We start from the raw sequence: 24,214 nt of genomic DNA, 5'->3' as shown, positions 1-24,214 counted from the left end.
TTGTTTGGCTCTCCTCCTATCAGCACGCCCGACACTGCTCTGAAAGTGTGTCCGTTTCCCGCCACGCGTGGACTTTGCGGCATCCGCCTGTCTGCACCGAACTTGAAGCTTCCAGGAGGGCTGGGCATCTACCTTGTTCACTATGCGTCTCCAGCCCCTGCTCAGCATATTATGGGATTTCCGTAAATACTGAATAAATGAATGAATAAATGAGTGAATGAATGACAGCCATTAGATGGCTACCTAGAGAAGAAAAAATATCAGGAAAGTAAAAGTTTTGCATTCTTATAATTGCCTTTAAGCCTCCTTGAATTGCCTTCAAAATATATGAAATCTGAGCTTCCAAAAGCTCTAGCATTTTCCTCCCCTCGCTATAAGAATGTGCACATTTTTATTATTAACATATATTTATTAGAATAATTGTATAATTATTCCAACTAATTATAATCATATTCATTATTCCCAATTCCTCTTTTGAATACATGATTATAAAATGTGTTTATCATGTTTGACACCTTTCTAATTCTTAAATTGACTATGTATTAGTCACAGAGACCCTAAGGAAGAAGGAAATCCTTGGTAGAAAAGTGTTAATAATTTACTAGTTGCAAACTGTACTTTTACCTCCAAACACCAGGTGGGTACAAAAAACATTGCTCATGTTTTTTAATCTACAAATTTCTTACATTTTTACGGCCTGTTCTTTGGGCTTATTTATGATGGTTTGGGACAAAGAGACAACCTTTGCCATTATGATTTATATTCTTCCAACAAAGGAAACACAGAAAGAGATAAGAAATCCAAATTAAATCATGACACTAAAGAAAAAAAAAAAACATAAAGGTAAGGGGCTGAAATTTTTAAATCAAAACAAAGAGGAGTACAGACAGACTGTGGACAAAGAAAATAGGAAAATTTCAAAAACCTAAGCTACAAAATCTAGCACTTACCAAATAAAAGTTTTCAGATGCCTTATGTCCTGCATTTGTGACATTATGAACTAATGCCTGCTGCTGCTGCTGCCAAGTCACTTCAGTCGTGTCCGACTCTGTGCGACCCCATGGACTGCAGCCCACCAGGCTCCCCCGTCCCTGGGATTCTCCAGGCAAGAACACTGGAGTGGGTTGCCATTTCCTTCTCCAATGCATGAAAGTGAAAAGTGAAAGTGAAGTCGCTCAGTCGTGTCCAACTCTAGCGACCCCATGGACTGCAGCCTACCAGGCTCCTCCATCCATGGGATTTTCCAGGCAAGAGTACTGGAGTGGGGTGCCATTGCCTTCTCCGGAACTAATGCCTACCCACTAAAATATTTTATATGCCTTATTTTAATCTTACTCAGCTTGTGTTGTTGTTTAGAAAGCCTAACAATATATTTTGTTATGGTAAAATGTTAGCAATTAGCAGCAGATAGCCAATATTTTCCTTTTTTTCCCCCCATTAATGCCATTTATCAAAAAAAAATTGCCCTGGACATCTGTTTTCATTTTTAGTGATGCTTTTAAGCTCCTTGATGGTTGAGCACCAATTCTAAAACTTGACTGGATTTCAAGGAAAGACAACTGCCTTAGAAACAAAGAAACTGAGATAATTGAGAAGAAAAATTCCTGCCTTTGAGCCTTCTCGGTATAAGCACTGTTGATGATAGAGGCCAAAGGTTAGATCAATAGCACAGGCAGTCAGTGGAGTGAGCACAGCAATCTAACTATAACACAGCTATACCCAGGCTGAGTAAACACTCCTGTCCAGCCCAGGAACTCCTAGTAAAAGGAGTTAATATGACTACAGAACTAACTGATGCTAACTAAGGCCCCTAAGACACACGGTCCCATTAATACGACCACAAAATCGTACAGAACACGGACTTGGATTATGCATGAAACTTGGAAGCAGAGCACATACTGACACTGGACTTGCAGGTAAGTATTCTAGACTTAATTCCACATCACAAACTCCAAAAAGCCAAAACCAAGACGAGGAAATCATGTGTGAACTATTTCTGGCCTCCATAAAGAAGGCATAGAGAACTGAGTCCACTCACAAACACACTCATAAATATTTATGACACTTTTACATTTCGCTTTGCCCACATCCCCTACATTTTGTGAAAGCATTTACCTGCCGCACTCCCAGTTTTGTTTAGTATTGCCTTATAATTTGCTGGGAAAAAATGTACATATTTGACAATATTTTACTTCTTCCACGTGAACTAAGTTAAAATGGAGTTAAGAAAAGAGGCACAATGTGATTAATTTTCTTCCGAACTTTTCATTAAGCTTACTTATCTGATCTACTTCAATTTGACTTTAATTCTTTTATATCTAGAACCCAAGGTCCCCAGATTGTTTTCAAAATTACTACATATAAATCTTTTCTTGTATCAAAATCTTACCCAGCGGACATACTTTACTACCAAAGGCTATTCAGAAATTACTTATCTGCATTGCTTAAAGCAAGTTGGACATGGTATTTGTAGAGGCCAGACATTCACAGAGAACACCAAGCTCCTGGAACCTGAGGATTTAAAGAGGGGGAAATTGTGTTTCCTCATCTTTGTGTTTCCTCATCTTTTTTCTTTCTGCTGTGGCTCCAGCTCTCCTAGGAAGTTACCCAATGCCACAATTCTTTATCCACAAAAGAGAACAAAATATTAATACAAATTGAAAACCAACATTTAAAACATCCTGGTGGACAAAAACTAGTACAAATGAAAGAAGGTGGATCAGTAAATTCTAAGACAGAGATTTGAGTACAGTATTTAGTTTGCTAAAGTCAGCAGATACAGTCTGGGGACAAGAACTTTTCTGGTTACATGCATATAACAGAAATTTTAAGCTGCAGAGTACTACCAGCAAGTTCGTATGTCTACTGTGAAGCAATACTGATTCTCTGATAACCTCTATTAAAACCTTGACAGCATTCTCCTCCTATTAGAAACCTGGAAAGTTACTGCAAGCATTAGGCTAAAGGTTTTAAGTAACATAGTTTAACATGTCAAAAAGGAGAGAGAGAGAAAGAGAGAAAAACAGAACAAAGGGAAGTAAAGGCAAAATTCACAGTAAACTCCCTTGGATTAAAATTAACAAATTAATTCCTAGACAGAAAAAAAAAAAAAACCGTAAGATAGAAAAAAACCCACTCAAATTACATCTTTTGGAATTCAATTATTATAAAATTGAATCTAGAAAAGTGTGGAGAAACAACAGCAAAAAGATAAAAGTAGACAAACACGCAGAACGGAGTGAAGCAAGAGCGGCAGGGTACGTGGGTGGGTGTTAAAATTTGCAAGTGAGTGCTATAAACAGAATAAAACAATGGATATTCAGCATTGTGTTTGACAGATTGACACTTAAAGAAAAAGAGAACTGTTTGGAGCCATATGGTAGGTTGGGTTCTAACAGTCTTTGAAAGGACATTTTATCTATTCTATCTAAAAATAGCTTAGCAGTGATATACAAACATTTTTTTGAGCAGAAGAACCTTTTTTTCACCTGCTACCCCAAGATGCATGCTGTGGCACCTAAAACCTCCCTCGAAGCCTCTGAGACAGCTTCTAGGAACCTTGGAACTCTGCTGACCAGTGCAAGGGCCACAGTGGCAGCAAATTCTTTCGGAGTCAACAGATCTAATACAATCGGGAGGAAGGATAGAACCTTTTAAAAAAACTACATCAAATGCAGCTGTGTCTGATTTCAGCCCGGCCGCCTCAGGGCTGGGCCCTTATTTCACCCTGGGTTCACTGTCATTCCCTGCGTGAGCATCACAAACCACCTCCCAGCCCACAGCTCGGACATTCTGTCCACCAACCCAGACCAAAAACGCCAGAGTCAGCATCGCATCCTATCCAGCGTGGGGAGAAGGCCGGCTGGCTTCAGACTCCAGGGTGTGCTCTAACACTGTCATCCGACTCTCTGTGTCCCCATGGACTGTACCCACCAGGCTGCTCTGTGCATGGGATTCTCCAGGCAAGAATACTGGAGTGGGGGGCCACATCCTCCTCCAGGGGATCTTCCCAACCCAGGGATCGAACCTGTGTCTCCCGCATTGCAGGAGGATTCTCTCCAGACTCCTCCAGAAACGACCCCTCTCGCCACCTCCAGGCACAGTCCCCGCTGTGAGCAGGCGGCCACCCTCTTGCCCAGGGACCCTGATGCCTGCCTGCTGGCCCCTGGGTCCTACTCAGTGATCTAGAAACTCTAGTTTCCAGTGATCACTCACACTAGTGATCAACCAGAGTGGTCCTTACACGGAGGGTTGACTGTTTCACTCTTCTCCAAACTATCCCGATCCTCCACTTGCCTGGAGGAGAAGCCCAGCTTCCACAGTGGCCTTGAGGTGGTAGCCACCCTGACGTGCTCCCCGACCTCTCACAGCGACTCATCGCCTCACAGGCACTGCTGGCAGAGGGCCTGGGCTGGCAATGCCCTGGGCCCTCCAGCACCACCTAACCCCGCTGTCACCTCCCCAAACCACAGCCTCCAGGGCCACCTACATCCAGGGACAGTCACCAGGTCCAGAGGCCCCAGGGAGTGGGGGGAACAGCTGGGCCTGCAAAGCAGCTTGACCTCTGCCACTGCCCTGCTTCCTTCTGCTCCTTCCACACGTCTTCATCCCGTCCTGAAAAGTGACCTGCCCCTTCACACCACCTCCGGGCCTGCCTCCCGAGACCCCAGCCTGCCACGAAGGTCCCACACGATCCAGCCCTGCCAGCGTCTCCGATCCCCGATCTTCCTGGTCTCCCCAGTTCACCCCGCTCCAAGCTCACTGGCCTTGGTTTGGTGTTTCCTCCTGAGGACCAGTGAGCTCCTGCATGAAGGTCTTGGCGCAGCTGTTCCTTCACTTCCTTCCAGCTCTGCTTAAGTATCACCTTAAACATGTGCATGCATTTGTTTACCTGTCTGCCTGTTGATTTCACTTGGAAGAAATGACTTCACTTGGAAGAAATGACTTCACTTACAAAAGAGTGTGAAAATGACTTTTTTAAATACATGAAGGCCGAGTAATGGAAAACAAACAAAACAACAACCAAAAAAACTCAGGGGTTCTGGACTCCACCCTGAGCCCCAGTGCCCAGCACTGCCCCCCTGCAGCTCTGTGGCTTTGGGGCAGGGACCACACCCCTGGCAGCCTAGGCCCCCTTTTGGTGGAGAGACTAATTTCACAGGGCCTCTTAGAATGGCCCCTGAGAGTTAGTTGATTTCTTGTATGTTAACAGGCTGTGAAAACAAAGGGCATGTAAATCCTGGTAATTCTGAAGAGATGACCCCATGAACCTCACATACCAAAAAAACCCACCAGGAGTACACTTGCATCCTGGCTTAAGGTCAGAGTCCTAGGAAGTGGCTTTTTGGCTCTACTCAACCATGAATAGACTGAGAACTTCCAGTGAAGTAGAAAGGGCTGGACGATAGCATTCCCAGGGCACAGAGCTGGCCCAGCAAACATCACCGAGAACCCAGAAGGGTTACGACCACTAGTCTTGTTACGTGGTACAAAACCCTAATATTTTGCTCTTCTTGCACTGACTCTAATTACTTCAGACTTTATTCTAATCTCTAAGGACCTGGCAGGGGGTGTGGGGTGGGAAGAAAGCACATAGGATTTCAAATATCTAGGTCTCTGTATGTTCATCAGAAAAGCTTTAAATGTTAATAACAGCCATATGTCTGGTTATTTGAGATTAGAGACTGAAATCTTTTCATGTGTATCTTCAACTCAAACTTTTATATTTATTTCTGTTCTTGTGATACAGAGTATCTGTACTTGGCTTAAAAATAAAACAATAACTCCCCCCAAAATCTCAGCTGTTTTTATGTGTTCTTCCATTCATTTTTCATTTACTGGAGTGAACTGTGAAATGTCCTTGCCCATAACCTCAAATCCACCAGCTTGATTGATTTCAGGGGTTGTGTTGGAGACCCACCCTGCCGAGCAGAGAAGACAGACCACCTGTAAGCTGGCACTAACGAAGCCACAGTAATTTCACACCAACCATCACACCCTATGTTCATCTTTTCCAATTTATTTGTGAGCTCACTAGAGTCCATTTCTTTATTTCTAAAGAGAGAATCACGTAAGCTTATGTGAAAGACACCATTATTAAAAACCATTGTTCATTAAAAACCATTGTTCAACAGTTATACCTTAACAATGACTGCACCATGTATTAAGATGATAATAATTAAAGATGGTGCTATAGAAAGATAAGGAAAGCAGACCTTGTCCTAATCAATTAGCACACAATGGCTGTGCGGTTCTCTAGATCCACACGCTACATCTGGAAACATCCCTGCCTGGGGTGAGGCGCACGCACGTGTGTGTGTGTGTGTGTGTGTGTGTGTGTGTGTGTGTGTGTGTGTTTCCCATTGAAATTCAGTGCTACATCAGATTATCTAGGGTCTTTGCTAAAGCAATAATCTACCAGAAATTGGCTTCGCTTTCCACATCCTCCTTTGAGGATAACATGCACTCTTCTGATTTTTCTTCATCGCTTTATACAACTTAATATTCAGGCTAGGGAAACTAGAAATCTCCTCCAGGTCAAACAACTGCTCAAATCTATCCACAAATTTATTTTCCTTCTCCAGCCTGAATTTCATGACCCAGAGGATGACGGTGGTTTCTTTGCACAGATGGTCGAAGGTAACGAGGAGTTCTTCGAGAAATGGATGAGCATAGACCACGTCGGCCGCCAGGATGTAGTCAAAGTTGATGGAAGCCCTGGGGAAGTTCTTGTCTAGAGCTACACCCCAGGAGAGCTCTTTGACCTGAGGCAGATGCTTAGCTTTCGTTTTGGTGTTTCGAGAAATATTATACTGCAGGTTTCCAAGTAACTCGGGTAAATCTGTGGCAGTCACGTGTGCGCCTGGGAGACAAAGGACAGCAGGGAGAGAAACCTTCATGGGACGAGGTGAAGCCACCGGTTTGTGAGCCACCATGCACTTTGCAATTCGGCATGAAGGCTAGCCCCATGTCAAAGACACAGTACACACAAGAGGGAAATGCCTTCAGAATGGATGCTAAGGTAGCCTCGCGCCTCCCCTTACACACAATTAGGTTCTCCAGGTATTGATGCTTTTACATCTGTTGCACTTTTCTGTTCTCCTGGGTTTTTTTTCTTTTTTTGGTCACTTTTGTTTTGTTATTCTTGCTGTTATTTTCTATTTATCTACTTAAAACATTAAAAGGCAGGGAAATTCAAAGGATTTTGGTATCCTCATTGGATTGGAACAATCAGAGGTCACTGTTGAAAGATAAACGGGATCTTCCCTAAAAGAAACCTGAGCTCCAGTCATGTGAGACCAAATGAGTATACGTAACACTGAGCACCCCATCATTGACCAGGAAGTGCTTGAGTGTGAGAAGTGGAGGCAGGAGAGATGACTTCTCAGTGTCATACTACACTGAAAGTATCGTGATACCCAGGTTCATGCCCATGGTTTCAGCTTGACCCTATTATAAGCCTGACGCTTACAACCTGCATTTGGGGCTTCCCAGGTGGCTCAGCAGATAAAGAATCCACCTGCCAATGCAGGAGACGTAGATCCCATTCCTGGGTCAGGAAGACCCCCTGGAGGAGGAAATGGCAGCCCACTCCAGTATGTTTGCCTGGGAAACCCCATGGACAGAGGGGCCTGGCAGGCGGCAGTCCATGGGGTCGCAAGGACTGAGCGACTGAGCACGCGTGCACACACAACCTGCACAGACAGCTCATGCAGCCAAAGGTCACACACAGGACAGAATGCTCGGATGAAAACATCAAAGAAGCCCACAGTTAAAACTGAACACTGGCAGTCCTTTTCAGGAGAAAATTGTACACCAAAACTCAATAAAGTCTGTCCCCTAACATGAACTTTAGGCAGCAGGAGAACCTGAAAACAATGTGTAAATAAGTCTACAATTGTCTGAAATCTACATCAGACAAGGACAGGCTCGGGTAAGGGATGAGAGAACAGATCTGAGGGGAATCCAGTTAACCCCAGACCAGTTTAGAACCCATTTCTCACCCATGATGGCAAATTTCTCTGGCTATTGACTCTGTTTCTGGAAACTATTAAAACGGGAGGGAAATAAACATTTCATTGGTAGAATCACAGAGATAAAAATCTCTGCATTCTAGTGTGTGTGTATAGGGTGGGAGGTCTATCAAGTTCAACAAATCTTTTTAAAATCTCAAGATAAGGAATGACTCCTCCCTCCACTGCCCTTCACCCATAGGAATATAAACTATCTGAAGGGGTTGAAAGAGGATGAGATGGTTGGATGGTGTCACCAACTCAATGAACATGAGTTTGAGTAAACTCCGGGAGTTGGTGATGGACAGGGAGGCCTGGCATGCTGCAGTCCATGGGGTTGCAAAGAGTCGGACATGACTGAGCGACTGAACTGAGGCGCTGGGGCTGACTATGAAGAGCTTCGTGTCTAGAGGTAAACACCACCACTGACCAAACAAAGCTTCCCTCTTCTGATGCTTGCGTCAAGTCATACAAGCACCAAAGGGACTGATTCTTTTTAATGAATGGACAGCTTCCCCAAACACAAATTCTGCTCTTAGATGAGGACGCTTTCAGGTATAAATCCAACAGGACCTCTGACACTAGCCATACTAAGTGGGATGGTGACTTTCAAAGTAATGTCAAGACAGAGCAATTTATAAAAATAAAATATTTGGGGAGGGTTTCAAGGGTCCTATATTTCTCCAGTGTTTTAGAAAGTTGTGAATTGCTAGATCTTGAACTCCTCTCAAGATTTTAGAGTGGCAGGTGTGCACTTCTGAAGATCAAGAAAATCAAGACGGATTTGGGCCGCGCACATCAGAGAAGGCAGATAAATTAAGGCTGTGAAATAGATAACAACAACAGAAAAGACTGAAGCAGGCTCAGACACACGTAGAGACCATTGCACATTTAGTTGGAAAAGAAGATGCTGGTGAAAGAACAAGCAATCGCAAAAGAAGAATGGAAATAACTGAGAAAATAAATCCAAGGACGCGCGCCCAAACTTAGAAGCAGACGTGACTCCTGACAGTCTTTCTCTATTCCAACAGGTGCTTTTTCATAAAAGAAAATGACTTCAAAATCCAAAAGGAATATACCAAGTATACGGGGACATTGAAATGGGCTGAAATTTAAATAAAGAAGAGAGAGTCCGCAGCAGTCGGCTCTGCCTATGCCTCATATTTCCCACGTCCTCCAGCAGCCAGAATGCCAGGATATACATGCCGGCTAGAATGCACTTGTGACCTACACCCCAGGAGAAGAACTAATACAGCTTCCCAGAAAATTCGGAAGGAAACCAGTTAGGTGACTTTAACATCGTTAAGTTTCTTAATGAAGCCCATTCAAAGCATGAAGGGGTTGAAAACAGGCCCTGATTCATGTTGATGAAGAGCAGAAACCAACACAGTATTGTAAAGCAATTATCCTTCAATTGAAAATACATAAAATTTTTCAAAATAAAACTAGAAATAAATAAATAAAAATAGGAAAAAACTAAAAGATATTCCTTAATATCAGGAATAAGAAGGCAAACAAGCCCAGGGAAAAAAAGCGGGGTGGGGGGGATTGGGGGGGGTGGGGGCAGTGGGGAATACATGTACAAAAAAAAAATATGTAAAAAGACTCAATTATGAGAAACTAGGACCAACTTTCTATCAGGAGGAGAATTTCAAAATAAACTATCATTTATATATATATATAAAAAATAGGCCCAGGTTATAGTAAAATGAAAGTGAAAGTTGCTCAGTCGTGTCCAACTCTTTGCGACCTCATGGACTATACAGTCCATGGAATTCTCCAGGCATAGCAAATGGATACCAAAAGCAACTAATGCTATCAGATCGTTGGATTCTCTGATCCCACTTGATCTAAAGCAGCTACTTACCAAGTAAACTCGCCACAATGGAGACGAGCCCCGTTCCAGCTCCAATTTCAATCACATTTTTGTCGACCAGGTTATATTGCTTTACGTTAGTTTCCAGAAAATAGCACAGAACAAGGGCCTATGAAAATGCAAAAAAAGAAAAAACAGTGCTTAGTAAGTAATCACAGAAAGCAATATTACACTCCATTAGACAAATACCCCACTAATGCTATAATACATGTATAAGCACATGTGAGAATGGGCTTCCCAGGTGGCACAGTGGTAAAGAATCTGCCTGCCAATGCAGGAGACATAGGAGATGCGGGTTCGATCCCTGGATTGGGAAGATCCCTTGGAGGAGGAAATGGCAACTCACTCCAGTATTCTTGCCTTGGAAATCCCATGGACAGAGAAGCCTGGTGGGCTACAGTCCACGGGGTCCTAGACAGTCAGATACAACTGAGCGACTGAGCAGGCATGCACATGTGAGTGTATTTGTGTGTATATACACATCTCTACAGAAAATTATCCACAGAAGTACATTCTCCAATAGGTTCAACATTTAGGATAGAAAAAGTCTTTGGGGATTATTGGGGAGAGAAGAGAACTAAGAATATAGAGTTCAGTTACTTAGGCTTGATTATCTTTAAAGGAAGCAACTTCTAATAGGGCTTCCCTGGTGGCTCAGAGGGTAAAGCATCTGCCTGCAATTCAGGAGACTTGGGTTCGATCCGTAGTTCGGGAAGATCCCCTGGAGAAGGAAATGGCAACCCACTCCAGTGTTCTTGCCTGGAGAATCCCATGGATGGAGGAGCCTGGTAGGCTACAGTCCACAGGGTCGCAAAGAGTCAGACACGACTGAGCGACTTCAGTTTCACTTTCTAATAATAAGAGTCATTTTAAAGAAATATATGTTCAAGATTGGGGCAGACAGTAGAGGGGGCTGCAGCCTTCGTAGGACAATTGATAAATGAGTGTGGCCTTTTAGAATATTCTGCATGTTGAGACTGATACAGATTTCATTTTAATTGTTTAACTCAAATAAAGCCCAGTTAAATGGGAAATAAAAATGTGTACAATTCTAAACTTTTCTGACCTATAGTAACCAAAAGCTGAATGTGTAAACAACAGTCTTTATTAACCCTACAAGTCAGAAATAGAATTGGTGGAAGCATTTTCCCAATTTCTTGATTTCTAAATTTTACTGTTGCTTGAGGTCACAAAATAGAACTATGGAATCTCTCTTCTCTTTCCAAATGGTATATAATAATAGACAAAATTGGATGAAAAATAATTTAAATTATACCGATGGCCAAACAACAGCGCCATAACAATCCGTGGCTTCATTGATGCGGATCTCATGGCCAGCGAAATGAAACCCCTCCCAGGGGATGGTTGTTACAAATGCTGGAACAAAACACCTCCTCATGATCTCTGCAACCACTGTCCTGTCATCGCCGTCTTCTCCGCTCTCTGAAAGGAAAAGAAAAAGCCAGTGGTTGTGGTTGCAGCAGTAAAGGAGAAGAATCTACTGGAAATGCAGCATTTCCACCTAATCAAAGTTGCTTCTGACCAGTCATTGACGTTAGCTGCAACATAATGGTAGTAAGGTATAACTATTTGAAAACAGCTCTTAACAGAAGCTGACATTTCACACATTGGGACAACATCTTTCTGATTTTTACTGAGGTTGAAGTCAACTGCTAGTCCTTTCTGCAACGCTATGTGAAATAAACAATTGAAAGACTTTTTAAAAAAACAACATATTTTAAAGGCTAGCAACCAAAAAATAAATAAATAAAGACTACCAATCTATTCATCTAGAACAAAAGAAAGACTGATGATAGAGTCTAAGATTTCTACTATTCTTATTAGCTTCACAGTGCAATTCCAGTTATTTCAACGTAGCAGATCCTTTGTGACCTGCCTTAATCCAAGCAAAAGACATGTGATACCATCCATCAATTACACTTGTATTATATTATTATTACTTATTTGTATATTATTGTTTGGGGGCAACTCATGACATCTTAACATTGACAATATCGGATAAGTTTCACTGATAAGAATACAAAATGTTGCTTTCTGGAGAGCAATCTTATGGTATTTTGTTAATTTATATATAAATATCCTACAAGCCAGCAATCCTGCTCCCTCTTCTAAATTTTTACACAAGTCCTTAAGTGGATATGTGTGAAAATATTTGTCAAAGACCTACATCAAACACACTAGAAAGGTTGTCAGGAAGAAGCTGGAAAAGGAAAGGAAGTATGAAATGGGTAAAAAGGATGAATGAAACAATGTACAGACAGATACACATACAACAGGGGGTCTTGTTGAGATGATGCCATGTACCATGACGTGAAGGGTATGACTCGCTCACACCTCTGCCCTGAGACCCAAAAACAAGTAAGTAAACAAACAGAAAACAAAAACATTTCCTAGAAATTTGGAGGAAGTACAAAAACTTCTCATTCTGGTCTTCATAGAAGAAGACAAGTTTCTCTTGGGAAATTTATTTCCCAAATCTCAAAAGTTAAAACCTTCACACTTTGCAACCTTGCCATCATTCATACTTTCAAAACAGATATGACACTCCAAAGTCAAATGTCATCTGATCCTTGAACGTCAAATGGAAAACACCGCGGCTGCCTCCTGGTCTCAGCTTGCACCTCATCCAGGAAACTCAAGTTCCTCTGGGGATGAACAACATGCCCAGCTTGTTCAGCCTCTTTGAATATTTCCATTGAGGGTGAAGTTGTTCCTTCACAAGCAGCCCATTCTGCAATTAGAAAATTTGATGATTCACAATTCTCCCTAACTCTAAACCAAAATCTGACACCAGCAATTTTTAAATCTATTCTTCCTAAAAGTAAGGAAGCAATTTCCCTCAAAAACGAGCAAACTTTTATCATTAAAACAAGTCCCAAAATTTTAGGAAAGGGGAACGTGCAAAGGTTTAAAAAAAAAAATGAGGAGTTTGGCACCAGTCTTAAAATTTCTGGACTCAAGGCCCCAGGAGATTTTGCAGCTTCTCCATGCATTGAGGCAAAAACAGGGGTGAGAGAGAGGTTGCCCTAAGTTCTTGAGTCCTAAGAGAAGACGTACTGAATTGGCCAAAAGGTTTTTCCATAACATCTTATTGAAAAACTAGAACAAACTTTCTGAACCACCCAATAGTTGCCAAACTCTGTCCTGTGAGCTCCAGTAACATCATTCCGTAGCATTCTGGGAGCACAGTGGCAAGAAGGAGATGAAGTTTGTCCCTGTTGGAAGATTCCCTCAGGGGCCACAATCCAGCAGGAACTTGAGCCAAGACGATTTCCTGTCCTAAATTCTGTGATCCCTGAACAGACCCAGACAGAACCAAGCGTTCTCCAAAGGACTCTAACCTCACCGCATTCCACAGTGGGGGGCCACCCCCACAACCCCCTCCACCAGCCCTCACACTGACCTTGGCAGAGATGCAGAGAAAATGAACCGGTGAAAAATGGAGAGTCCTAACCAAGAGACACCTCTTCTAACATATTTCACTGTATTTCTCCTGAAACAACAGCAGGCTCTCACATTCAGGAAGAGCTCCAGGAAGCCAGTAATATTGGTAATAACGTTGCCTTTGAACTTTAACTTTCATTTTGCTAGATTCACTTGCCTTGCTAAGATGGGAGGCTGGGGGGACAGCAGAGGGCTGCGGAAGTTCTTTAGGGGAAAGCTGAGAACTTTAATTGCTTCCTTGACCTTTAGTTGAATGTGCCCGCTTGGGCCTCCTTGCGAACTCCTTATAAATGCAGCACTTCTTTGACAAGTCACCTAAGGTATCGGGGATTAATAGACCTTAGAGCACACGAAATCGCAGGAGCACCCGCTAAGATTCCAGTCTTTGATATAAAAACTTTGCCGGTGAGTATTTACCGCTACCATACCGACATCTCTGACTTTGCGCTTTCCTAAAAGAAAGCTTAGTTGACCAGATCAGTGCTGCTGTCCTAACAACTACAGTGCAATAACAAATGTAAATAAATAGAGCTAGTCTTTTTTTTTTCAAGAATGACATTTTTACTTCTATAAGGAACGGAGATTTAAAATACATATGTAAATATATTATGTAATTTTTAAAATGACTTACACCCCCCAAATTAAAGGATCTTCCAAGAGATTGGAATTTCATGAAATTTCCAAAAAATTTCATGAAACAACAACCACTGTTAATCCCATGTTGTGGTGGTGGTGGTTGTTTAGGTGTTCAGTCGTGTCTGACCCTTTGTGACCCATGAACTATATGTAGCCCGCCAGGCTCCTCTGTCCATGGGATTTCCCAGGCAGAAATACTGCAGTGGGTTGCCATTTCCTCTCCAAGGATCTTCCCAACCCAGGGATCAAACCCAAGACTCTTGGGTCTCCTGCATTGCAGGCAGATCCTTTACCCAGGGATTAATTGCACATACACCCTAAAAGAACACAATTCTATGATTGCACACGGTCATTTGAAATGAGTTATGCACCTAGGCTGATCACAGATCCTATAGCAAACACTGTCAGGCTGAAGAAAATTTAACTGACAGTGTTTTATATTAGCATTCTCCTTGGAATTTAAAGACTATATAAATATCAGTCATTCCATAGAAAGGGACACTCATAAAAAGTATTCCTTAATTGATAGCAGGAAATCAAAATATACTGAATTTGGGTACTTACAATTATTTGTCCAGATGTAATACATGGGATTTTAAGAGCAAATACACACACACAATTACATCCAGCTTAAAACTTCAGGGACTTCCCTGGTGGTCCAGTGGTTCAGATTCTGGGCTCCTAGTGCAGGAGTTCGATCCCTAGCCTGGGTTCGATCCCTGGTCAGGGAGCTAGGTCTCACAAGCAGCGACTTGGACATGGCCTAGCCAAATAAATTAAAAAAAAAAAAAAAAAGACTTTACTGTTTTTTAGCATTAAAGATTTTGAGGTTAAAAAAAATTTTTTTTTGGCCTCACCTCGAGACTTGCAGGGTTTTAGTTTCCTGACAAGGGACTGAACCCAGCCCGTGGCAGTGAAATCACCAAGCCTTAAACACTGGACCACCAGGGAACCCCCAGGGCTAATAACTTAAGAACAATTATTTATTTAAATTAAAAGACAGGAGATTCCCAAGTGGCACTAGTGGTAAAGAACCTACCTGCCAAAGCAGGAGACATAAGAGACACAGGTTCTATCTCTGGGTGGGGAAGATCCACTGGAGAAGGAAATGGCAACCCACTCCAGTGTTCTTGCCTGGAGAATTTCATGGACAGAGGAGCCTGGCGGGCTACAGTCCACAGGGTCGCAGAGTCGGATAAGACTGCATCAGTTTAGCATGGACTAGCACGCACTCAGTGTTTCAGCAATATCACCACCCATTTCAAGGTTGATGCCAAGAGCCACTGGGCAGCAATCTAACAGAAAAGCTGCACTTTTACAGGGCGTCCCTAACATCGCCTTGTTGTAACAAAAGGGGGAAACCTATGCTCCAAACACAATATGCAAACAACAGGTCCCCAAAGAGTATGTTTGGCTATTTGTTGATTATGGGACTGAATCTTGAGAAGGTCAATGAATTCGTGGATATTCTTTGGTTTTTAGGAAAGATGTGAAGAGTACTTTTCTCCAAAAGTTAATAGTCTTATCATACAATGGAACTCTAATTTACACTTCCAAAGAACAATTTTCTACACATATTCCTTCCTTGTAATCTAGCACTCAGCCCCAGGACAAATAACTAAAACCAGGAAATGTTATGCAATATGTAGAATTTTGGCTTCCCTACATGAAAAGTAGAAAACTTCTGATATCTATACCTGTGTGTGTTAGTCGCTCAGTCGCATCCAACTCTTTGCAACTCCATGGACTGTAGACCAGCAGGCTACTCTGTCCATGGGATTCTCCAGGCAAGAATAGTGGAGTGGGTTGCCATTTCCTTCTCCAGGGGATCTTCCCAACACAGGAATCGAACCCAGGTCTCCTACATTGCAGGTGGATTCCTTACCATCTGAGCCCCCAGGGAAGTGCTATACCTGTAGATAAAGCTATCTACCTTAATCTTAAGAGTATTATTATTAATGAATTTAATATTGAAACAAATATTAAAACAAATTGTAAATAAAACATAATCAAGAAACTGTAACAATTATGTTGCAATTCTAGGCTTATCTGTCTTAATGCTTTTGATACTATAAAGGCTTAACACCATTTTCCTGCTATTAAATCTTTGCTGATTGTGAATAATATCTACCAGGTGCTCTTGTCCTCTAGAGAACTAAAGTGATTTCAATTACAAAGTAAAAATTAGCAAGATTCTGCCATGTTACAGTGATGATTTTCTTAAGAGGAAAATCCAACAGTGAATTGACTTTCAAGGCTGGATTGCAACAAGCCTTCAAAAACGCAGGTTCTGTCTGCATTCTTCTCTTTTATACTTTTAAAGTCAATAACAGCAATAATAGATGGAAGGGTCAGATCACAGAAATACATGGGAAAGAAAATTCTTTAACAGCTATGACAAGTGAATTTAAGCTTCCATTTGAGGGCTGTCATGAAGACCTGTCAGCAAAATTTAAAGTAAAAACCCTTCAACTAAATGAAAGAGACTGTCATTCAATAGAATCTTCTGTTCAAAGATGAATGTCATGTGCTTCTTAGAAATACCTAGAGTTTTTTTTTAAAGATGTTAAAGATATTTTCAGATTAGTGAATGGTCACAGGCAAACCTGAAAACTAGAATTCTGAAAGGCTTAGCAATGTCAAGTTCTCAGGCCCTTATGTTAAACCTGATTCCCTTATGCTGTTTTCACAAATGTTTTTTTTATTTTTTTGTCTGGATGTCTGCTTAGTTTCAAGAATATATAGAGGCTATAATTTTTTTGCCAGAATGTATTTTTTAATTGGAGGATAATTGCTTTACAATGCTGTGTTAGTTTTTGCTGTACAGCAATGTGAATCAGTTGTAAGTATATATGTGTGTGTGTGTGTGTGTATGTAAACCTTTATATGTATGTGTGTGTGTGTGTGGGGGGGGGGGGGGGGGGCTTCCCAGGTGGCGCTAGTGGTAAAGAACCCTCCTGCCAATGCAAGAGACCTAAGAGATGTGGGTTCAATCCCTGGGTCGGGAAGATCCCCTGGAGAAGAGAATGGCAACCCACTCCAATTCTTGCCTGGAGAATCCCATGGACAGAGGAGTCTGGCAGGCTACAGTTCATAGGGTCACAAAGAGTCGGACACAACTGAGGACCTTAGCACACACGTGTGTATATACACATATACGTCCCCTCCCTCTTGAGCCTCCCTCCCACCCTACATCCCACCCAGCTGGGTCCTCACAGAGCACCGGGCTGAGCTCCCTGTGTTATTCAAGAGGCTGTAACTTTCATTAAGTGGCTCAAATGATAACTATCAATACATTTGCCAAAGAAATAAAATTCACTTTTTACTGAGACTGCTCGGGTTGCAAGTCAGGGGTTAAAAAATAAAAAAGAACCAAATTTAGTTGTACTTAGAGCCGGCTGCTGGAATAGTACCAATGTGGGATAAAAGAAATACTTCAAACGAGCAATGGGAAGCCCCACTGCTTGGCTGAATCAGGAGAAGCATCCTCAGGAGGAGACATCTGAGTTGCGGCAGAGGGAAGATGAGGGCTGCCAGGCAGGGAAGGGAGGACGGGAGGTCAGGAGAGACAGACGCAGCCCCCGCCGGGGCGTGGAGGCAGGCTTGGCGAACCGGGAGGACCTCAAGCTGGTGTACAGGCTGGTGTCGAAAACAAGCCGGAAGAGGCAGGCGGGGATGACCCTAGGGCAGTGCTGACCTTTCTTCTACAGGGTGAGCAGGAGCCAATGACTATCATGAGGACAAGAATTACCCCGTCGAATTTGATATTTGAGAATTTCCTTCTGGTGGTAGCAGCGGAGGCTACATTAGAAGCGAATCGGAAGCCGTAATCATCTAGACAAAAGACGCACGAGTCTGCAGTGAGGCAGCAAGCCTTGGGTCTAGGAGCCACGTGTGACTTTGTGGGCTCCCGAGGCAGTGGTAGACTCCTCCCTGGAGGGCAACAAGTGATGTTCAAACTTGACATTCAACCCTGAGTTTTGAAGCTATCTGAGGCAGATTACCATGTTTAAGGGTTATTATTCAATATGTGAAACATTGATTACAGTCTTATCTAGCAGATATTTATCCAGATTACTTTTTAAACATGTAAAATGTGTTGATAGATGATTCTCCCATTAGTAACTTTGTGTACTCTGGTACTCCAATTAGTATATTAATGTTAACTCAGACTACAGTTTGGTATGTTTCTTAAACAGCAATAGAATTACTCAAAATTTCTTCTTCCTATATTAAGGCAGTATTGCTTATGATGGGAACTGCGCTCAGCTGTGTCCAACTCTTTGCCACCCCGTGACTATAGCCAGCCAGGCTCCTCTGTCGGTGGGATTCTCAAAGCAAGAATACTGGAGTGGGTGGCCATTTCCTTCTCCAGGGGATCTTTCCAACCTGGGGAATGAACCCACACCTCCTGTCTCCTGCCTTGGCAGGTGGGATTCGTTACCACCAGCGCCACCCGGGATGTCTCTCCACAAACATCCCCCTGTAGATCTCGGGCGCGTTTAGTCCCATCCTGGCACCCGCCTCTTGAAGGGACCAAACCAACGCAAGGCAGAACAGAGGCCATCAGGCAGGCAGCTGGACGGCCAGGTTTGGGAGTCACTGTGAGCAGGCATCACGGAGCCTTGGGTTAGGATGGACCTGATCCAAGGCTGAGCACCCTGAGAGCAGCCTTTATAGCACGTGGCTACTTGTGCTAACAGCTGGAGAGCAGCTGTTGACAAGGGTAGGCAACCTGAGATTTGGCACAGTTGACATGGATGTGGTTTTAGACGGTTTAGATTATAATGCAGCGTTAGAAACCGTTCACTGTTGTTCAGTCACTAAGTCATGTCTGACCCTTGTGACCCCATGGACTGCAATTCACCAGGCTCCTCTGTCCGTGGGATTTCCCAGGTCGGTTACCATTTCTTTCTCTGGGGGATTTTCCTGACCCAGGGATCGAAACCACATCTCCTTAGAAACCAAAGACAGAGGAATTTTCAGCATTCACTATAGTCCTAACTTTGTGCATAACAAGTGTTACCCTATAATTCTTGGATATTCAGGCCAGTGTTGAGTTAGAAGCACTGGGCTATGGGCTTGCTCCATCCTTTCCAATCACAAGATAACCAAGTACAGAAGAGCTAGATCGGGAAGAGCCAATACCCTTCAGTACTTGAGAACTGAGTGTTCTACTGGTTACTGAAAGCTTTTCCAACAAAATGCCATGTGACTCTGCCCCCTCCGCACACTCTTAATCCCCTCAGCACCATGCCTGTGAATGTATTTTGAAAGCTTCAGTCGGCTACGTGGATGATTATTATGGGCTGTGTTTGTTCACGTTGTAAAATACTTTCATAATAGTTCTGTCTGCACCTTACCTTGAACTTCTTCCATATCTTTTGTAATTCGCCAAATTACCATATGCACAGTGGAAACCAGGCTTTGTACTAATGGTAATGACAGTGATGAGATTTTATTCCTAAACTGCAGAGAAATCGCATCTTCATTCAAATCATCTAAATGGTTGGATTCTCTAAAGTGATTATGACTTTAAGTGTTTAGATTTGTGAAAATTACTACAGTTAAACCATTCACGTTTAAGCCATGTAGGCTGCCAACACTGGGCATACACCCAGCTCTCTTGGCCTAACGATGCTCACCCAGGCAGAGGCCACCTGGTACGCCTAAAAAAGGGAGGAAAAAAAACAGGACTACAGTCGTTAGAAAATATCCAAAGTGTACAGATAAAACAGAGAGAGAAAGAAATCTAGACAATTAAGTTTGTACAACTGTTCTACAAAAATATGGTAGTAATCCTAGTCTATGTCAAGAGCGTATGTCTGCACGTTTTAATTTTTATTTATTTCTGACTGCACTGGGTCTCAGTTGCTGCATGCAGGATCTTCGATTCTCATTGCAGCATGCAGGGTCTTTAGTTGCAGCGGGCAGGAGCTTCTAGCTGCGGCATGTGGAATCTTTAGTGGCAGCACGTGGGATCTAGTTCCCTGACCAGGGATCGAACCTGGGGCCCTGCATTGATAGTGTGGAGTCTTAACACCGGACCACCAGGGAAGTCCCTATCTGCACTTTTTATCTCAAGGCAATGGGAACAGTTATATATTACAGAGTCTATGAAAAGTCATTCTTGATATTTAGGATGATATTAAAAAAAACAGTGGCTCAAATCCAAATAACTCCACTGGTAATGGAATTTGACCTTAAATTCTCCTTACCACAAGAGGTCAAAAGAGGTCAAATTACACTGTGTTTGCCTCTAATTAATACATCAGAAGGACCATACACACAGGCTAGACAAATTTTACAGTCTAAAATCAACTTTCATGGAAGCAATTGTAAAAACCATAAGACTATTTTTATCTCTCTTGCAATCTTCCTATCTGAAAAGAAATAACGAAGAAATCACAATCATGTATTTAGCATGTAGCATCTGGGGAAAATTTTTATTCCACTTTTGCAGATTAAAAAAAAAAACAACAACTCTATTAATACCTAGCAAGTCTATATACTTGATTTATTACCTGTCAGAATTATCTCTAACGTATCATCAGGTATAGCAGGAGACAATAAACATTGTTAGAGATAGTTACAGGTTAGCAAACACAAGCACAGGCGTATATGCAATTGATAAAAAGCCCCAGCTCTCTTTAGGACATCAGTGAACGCCGTAAAGGTTGGCATGTACATTGTTAGTTGCTTTGTCTTCTTAGAATTGGTCAAATTACATAAAGAAACAAAAAATAATTTACCTTTTTGAACTTCTGGATCCATTAAGTGATTAGCTAATGGATGGCGATATATTGATGCTTTCTTGATCATTTCTTGAAAACTAGACAAATAATACATTAAGATATCAAATGGTAATAATTAATTCAAAATGTGCTCTCATAGTTACCGAATAAAATTTAACACCAAATACAGTAGAGAAAATTATATTAAAATATCTTATTAAAAATTATGATTTTTAAAAAGACCATTAAAACACAATCTATCTAGTACCAACTAAAATTCAGAGTCAGAAATTTTAGAAGTTCTTGGAAGAAGAAAACATTCTTCACCAGAGCCACCTCAGCTATCACAAAGAAAGCCATCATCTTCATACTAACTAGTCAGAGAGCAATCCTAAAACTTAAGAGGTGATTAAAACATTGGGAGAGAAACGGTTCCACTCAGTGTAGTGAGCACCATAGCATTAATCCAAAACAAACCTCCCTACATAGCACAGATGCAAAGATGCCGTCACCCATGGTCATCAGCCTGTACCCAAGGTCAAATAGCCCAACCACCAAACGCTTTCTTTTTTGAGTAGCTTCTTTAAAAAAAAAAAAACCCATACCATCTCAGCAAAGATATTTAAAAGGAAAGGAATTCAAGCTTTGTATGCCTCTCAAACAAAGCATATCTTGTGAATGAATGAGCTTAAGTAAGTTGTAGTTCCAACTTTGGAAAACAATGATTTGATGTTTTAAGCATCAGTTTTTGAATCCTTTAATAATCACTGTACTACCATGAATTAACATTCACTCCTTTCCTACACCTGGCTCCTAAAACACATGTCACAGCCACCACATCTTTCTTTAAACTATGCCTCAGTAAATTAGGAGACAGATTGTTTTCCTTACAGTTTACAAAGGAGGAAAATCAAAGGTTATATTATAGCCCTGAGGTCACAGGGCTGAACAATAGCGAAAGTGGTCACCCGGTTTGTTCCCAATTTAGTTTCTCTTCCATTAAAGGGACGCAGTCCTTACAACACCTGTCCGCCAGCAGGTCAACATGTATTAAACGTGAAGTCTGGACATACCTATGTACACGAGTTAGCTGAGTTTCTAGAAGGTTAAAAAGGATCATCCACAACTTTGTCTTTGCTGCTGAGACCCTCTGATGGTGCCTGAAAGGCGAGCGCCCAAGCTCGGCAGTTGACTACTGTACGCGCTGGCAGCAGGTCTAAGCCTGACAGCTGCGTCTGCACAGCCTCTGAGATTCAGCAGCGAGGCTGGGACGCCCATAAATAAGGGGTCGGAGAAAGTAAGTAGGCATATTCCATGTGGGCGTCTCGTGCCCAGAGCGAGAGCCAGCGGGAAGGTTTCAACTCCTCCCGCAAATGAGTGAAGGCGATTTGGGCCAAGTGATAACTTTTCACTCAGATGCCAAGCGTTATTTAAGCCTCCCCAGCTCTGACGTCCTGTGAGACGGAGGCCACATGCTTTCCATGTCACCTTGTCTGGGTGCGAAGGCCATTTTTAGCCTCAGACAACTGCCCCAGAAGGCTTGGGAGAGTGTGTGCTGCAGCGCTCTGACCGCAGGGATTAGGTTACCGCAGTTCCTTCCTACTGGGAGTAAAGAGGCAGGCAGAGGGTATCTGTAGCCTGTACACCTGCTCACGTGCATGTAGGGCTGCAACTCAGAGTTTGTATTAACTCCTGCGACCACTGGAAATAGCCTGAATAAGAAGTTATTAACAGGTAATGAAACCCAGCAATATTGTAAAGTTAAACTTAGGAGTGCGGGTACAGCCTCTAAGAAATACTTCACATATTATGATGGATGAAGCTCACGACAGTGGATAGGACAGGACTACTGGTCTGGGAGCCTGATTTTAATCACTCCTGTCAATAATTGGCCTGTGATTTTAGGCACTGACTAAGCGTGTTTCTTGGCTTCCTCATATGTAAAATAGAGATATAAAAGGCACATAGTATCTATGAGATGAATATGATAGACAAAAAAACATTCTGGAAACTGCAAAATCTTAAATAATGAAAACAATTATCCACAGGAGGTTAATCCTGGGCAGAGGACACGCTCTTTTTTTTGGATCTTTTTAAAACAAGAATGAAGAATTATTCAGTGAATAAAAACCACCTGTCTTTTCCCACAATTTTTTAATTTTTTAATTGAAGGATAATTATAGAATTTTGTTGTTTTCTATCAGACATCAACATGAATCAGCCATAGGTGTACATATGTCCTCTCCCTCCCATCTCCCGCCCCATCCCACCCTAGGTTGATACACAGCACCTGTCTGAGTTCCCTGAGACATACAGCAAATTCTTGTTGGCTATTTTACAGATGGTAATGTGAGTTTCCATGTTACTCTCTCCATACATCTCACCCTCTCCTTCCCTCTCCCCATGTCCATAAGTCTATTCTCTATGTCTGTTTCTCCATTGCTGCCTTGCAAATAAATTCATCAGTGTCATCTAGATTCCATACATATGTTAGTACATAATATTTATCTTTCTCTTTCTGACTTACTTCACTCTGTATAATAGACTCTAGGTTCATCTACCTTATTAGAACTGACTCAAATGTGTTCCTTTTTTGGCTGAGTAATACTCCATTCCCACAACTTATTTAAAAGATCAAGGAACCTCAGTTTAGACAGGCAGAATGTCTAAATCATCTGAAGAGACACGACAACAATGATTATTTTGGTTATATTGAACTGTTTTGGAAAAAAGAAGTACAGAGAGACTTCTGCCTCCAGCTCTAAGTAGCTTATAGCAACACAGCACTGACTCTTTACTCAAGATTATTTGCTTAGGAAGATGTTTAGGGCAAGAGGCTAACTTTCCAAGCATAAAGTGGCTAAAAACAGAACAAAATTCAAAAGAAGAAATATCCCACTTGGTACCTGTGGAAAACTACTTTTTAGGGATGGAGGAAAACTAGGAGATGGAGTCTGACAAAGTGCAAACCAGCTCTGAACCCACTCAGTCCTGGTTAAAGTGAGGTGACCTTCCCCTCTGCTTCCCGCCAGAATACATTCTGGAAACCTCTCCAGAGGAGGACTCACAACATCTACAATTTTTTATACATAATGTCCAGCATTCACTCAAAGTTTACTAGTCATACCAAGAAACAGACAACAAACCCACAGGTAACCTAGATACCAGGATTGTTTGATACAGACTTCAAAATAACTGTGATCAAGATATTACAAAAAACAGACGAAAAGAATTACACCAGAGAACTTAAATCTACAAAAATGAATCAAATAGAATAAATGAAATAAAAAGCTCTATAGCAGTTTTAACAGCAAATGTAGAGAAAGTGAAAGATAAGTTGAAATTTAAATTTACAGAAAATGTATAGGATGGTCGCCAGGCTAAATAAGTTACAGGTATCCCAACTTGCTTTGAAAAATAATAAATTTGCTATGTTGTTGTCTGTCTTAAACGGGTAACCTTTTTTTTATAGGTAGAAGAGCACCCTGAAT

The 24,214-nt window shown here is 42.0% G+C and overlaps 1 protein-coding gene across 2 annotated transcripts; it reads right to left on the bottom strand.

Annotated features, from left to right (window-relative positions):
- Positions 1–5,999: 5,999 nt before the first annotated feature.
- On the bottom strand, positions 6,000–22,481 carry LOC133258586 (protein-lysine methyltransferase METTL21E). Of its 2 annotated transcripts, XM_061435339.1 has the most exons (5): positions 21,797–22,481; positions 20,742–20,821; positions 11,165–11,331; positions 9,880–9,997; positions 6,000–6,862 (listed from the first exon to the last, which is right to left on the bottom strand). In XM_061435339.1, exons 1-5 carry the CDS (start codon positions 21,841–21,843, stop codon positions 6,402–6,404), a joined length of 873 nt encoding a protein of 290 aa, XP_061291323.1. In that variant the 5' UTR covers positions 21,844–22,481; the 3' UTR covers positions 6,000–6,401. The 2 variants fall into 2 exon arrangements, with proteins under 2 accessions (XP_061291323.1, XP_061291324.1); XM_061435340.1 differs by lacking the exons at positions 20,742–20,821; positions 21,797–22,481 and adding an exon at positions 12,435–12,784 and having other exon boundaries at positions 6,329–6,862.
- Positions 22,482–24,214: the final 1,733 nt, after the last annotated feature.

Source organism: Bos javanicus, chromosome 12 (genome assembly GCF_032452875.1).
Source record: "Bos javanicus breed banteng chromosome 12, ARS-OSU_banteng_1.0, whole genome shotgun sequence".
NCBI classification, from domain to species: Eukaryota; Metazoa; Chordata; class Mammalia; order Artiodactyla; family Bovidae; genus Bos; species Bos javanicus.
This window is presented reverse-complemented; position numbering and strand designations above follow the sequence as displayed.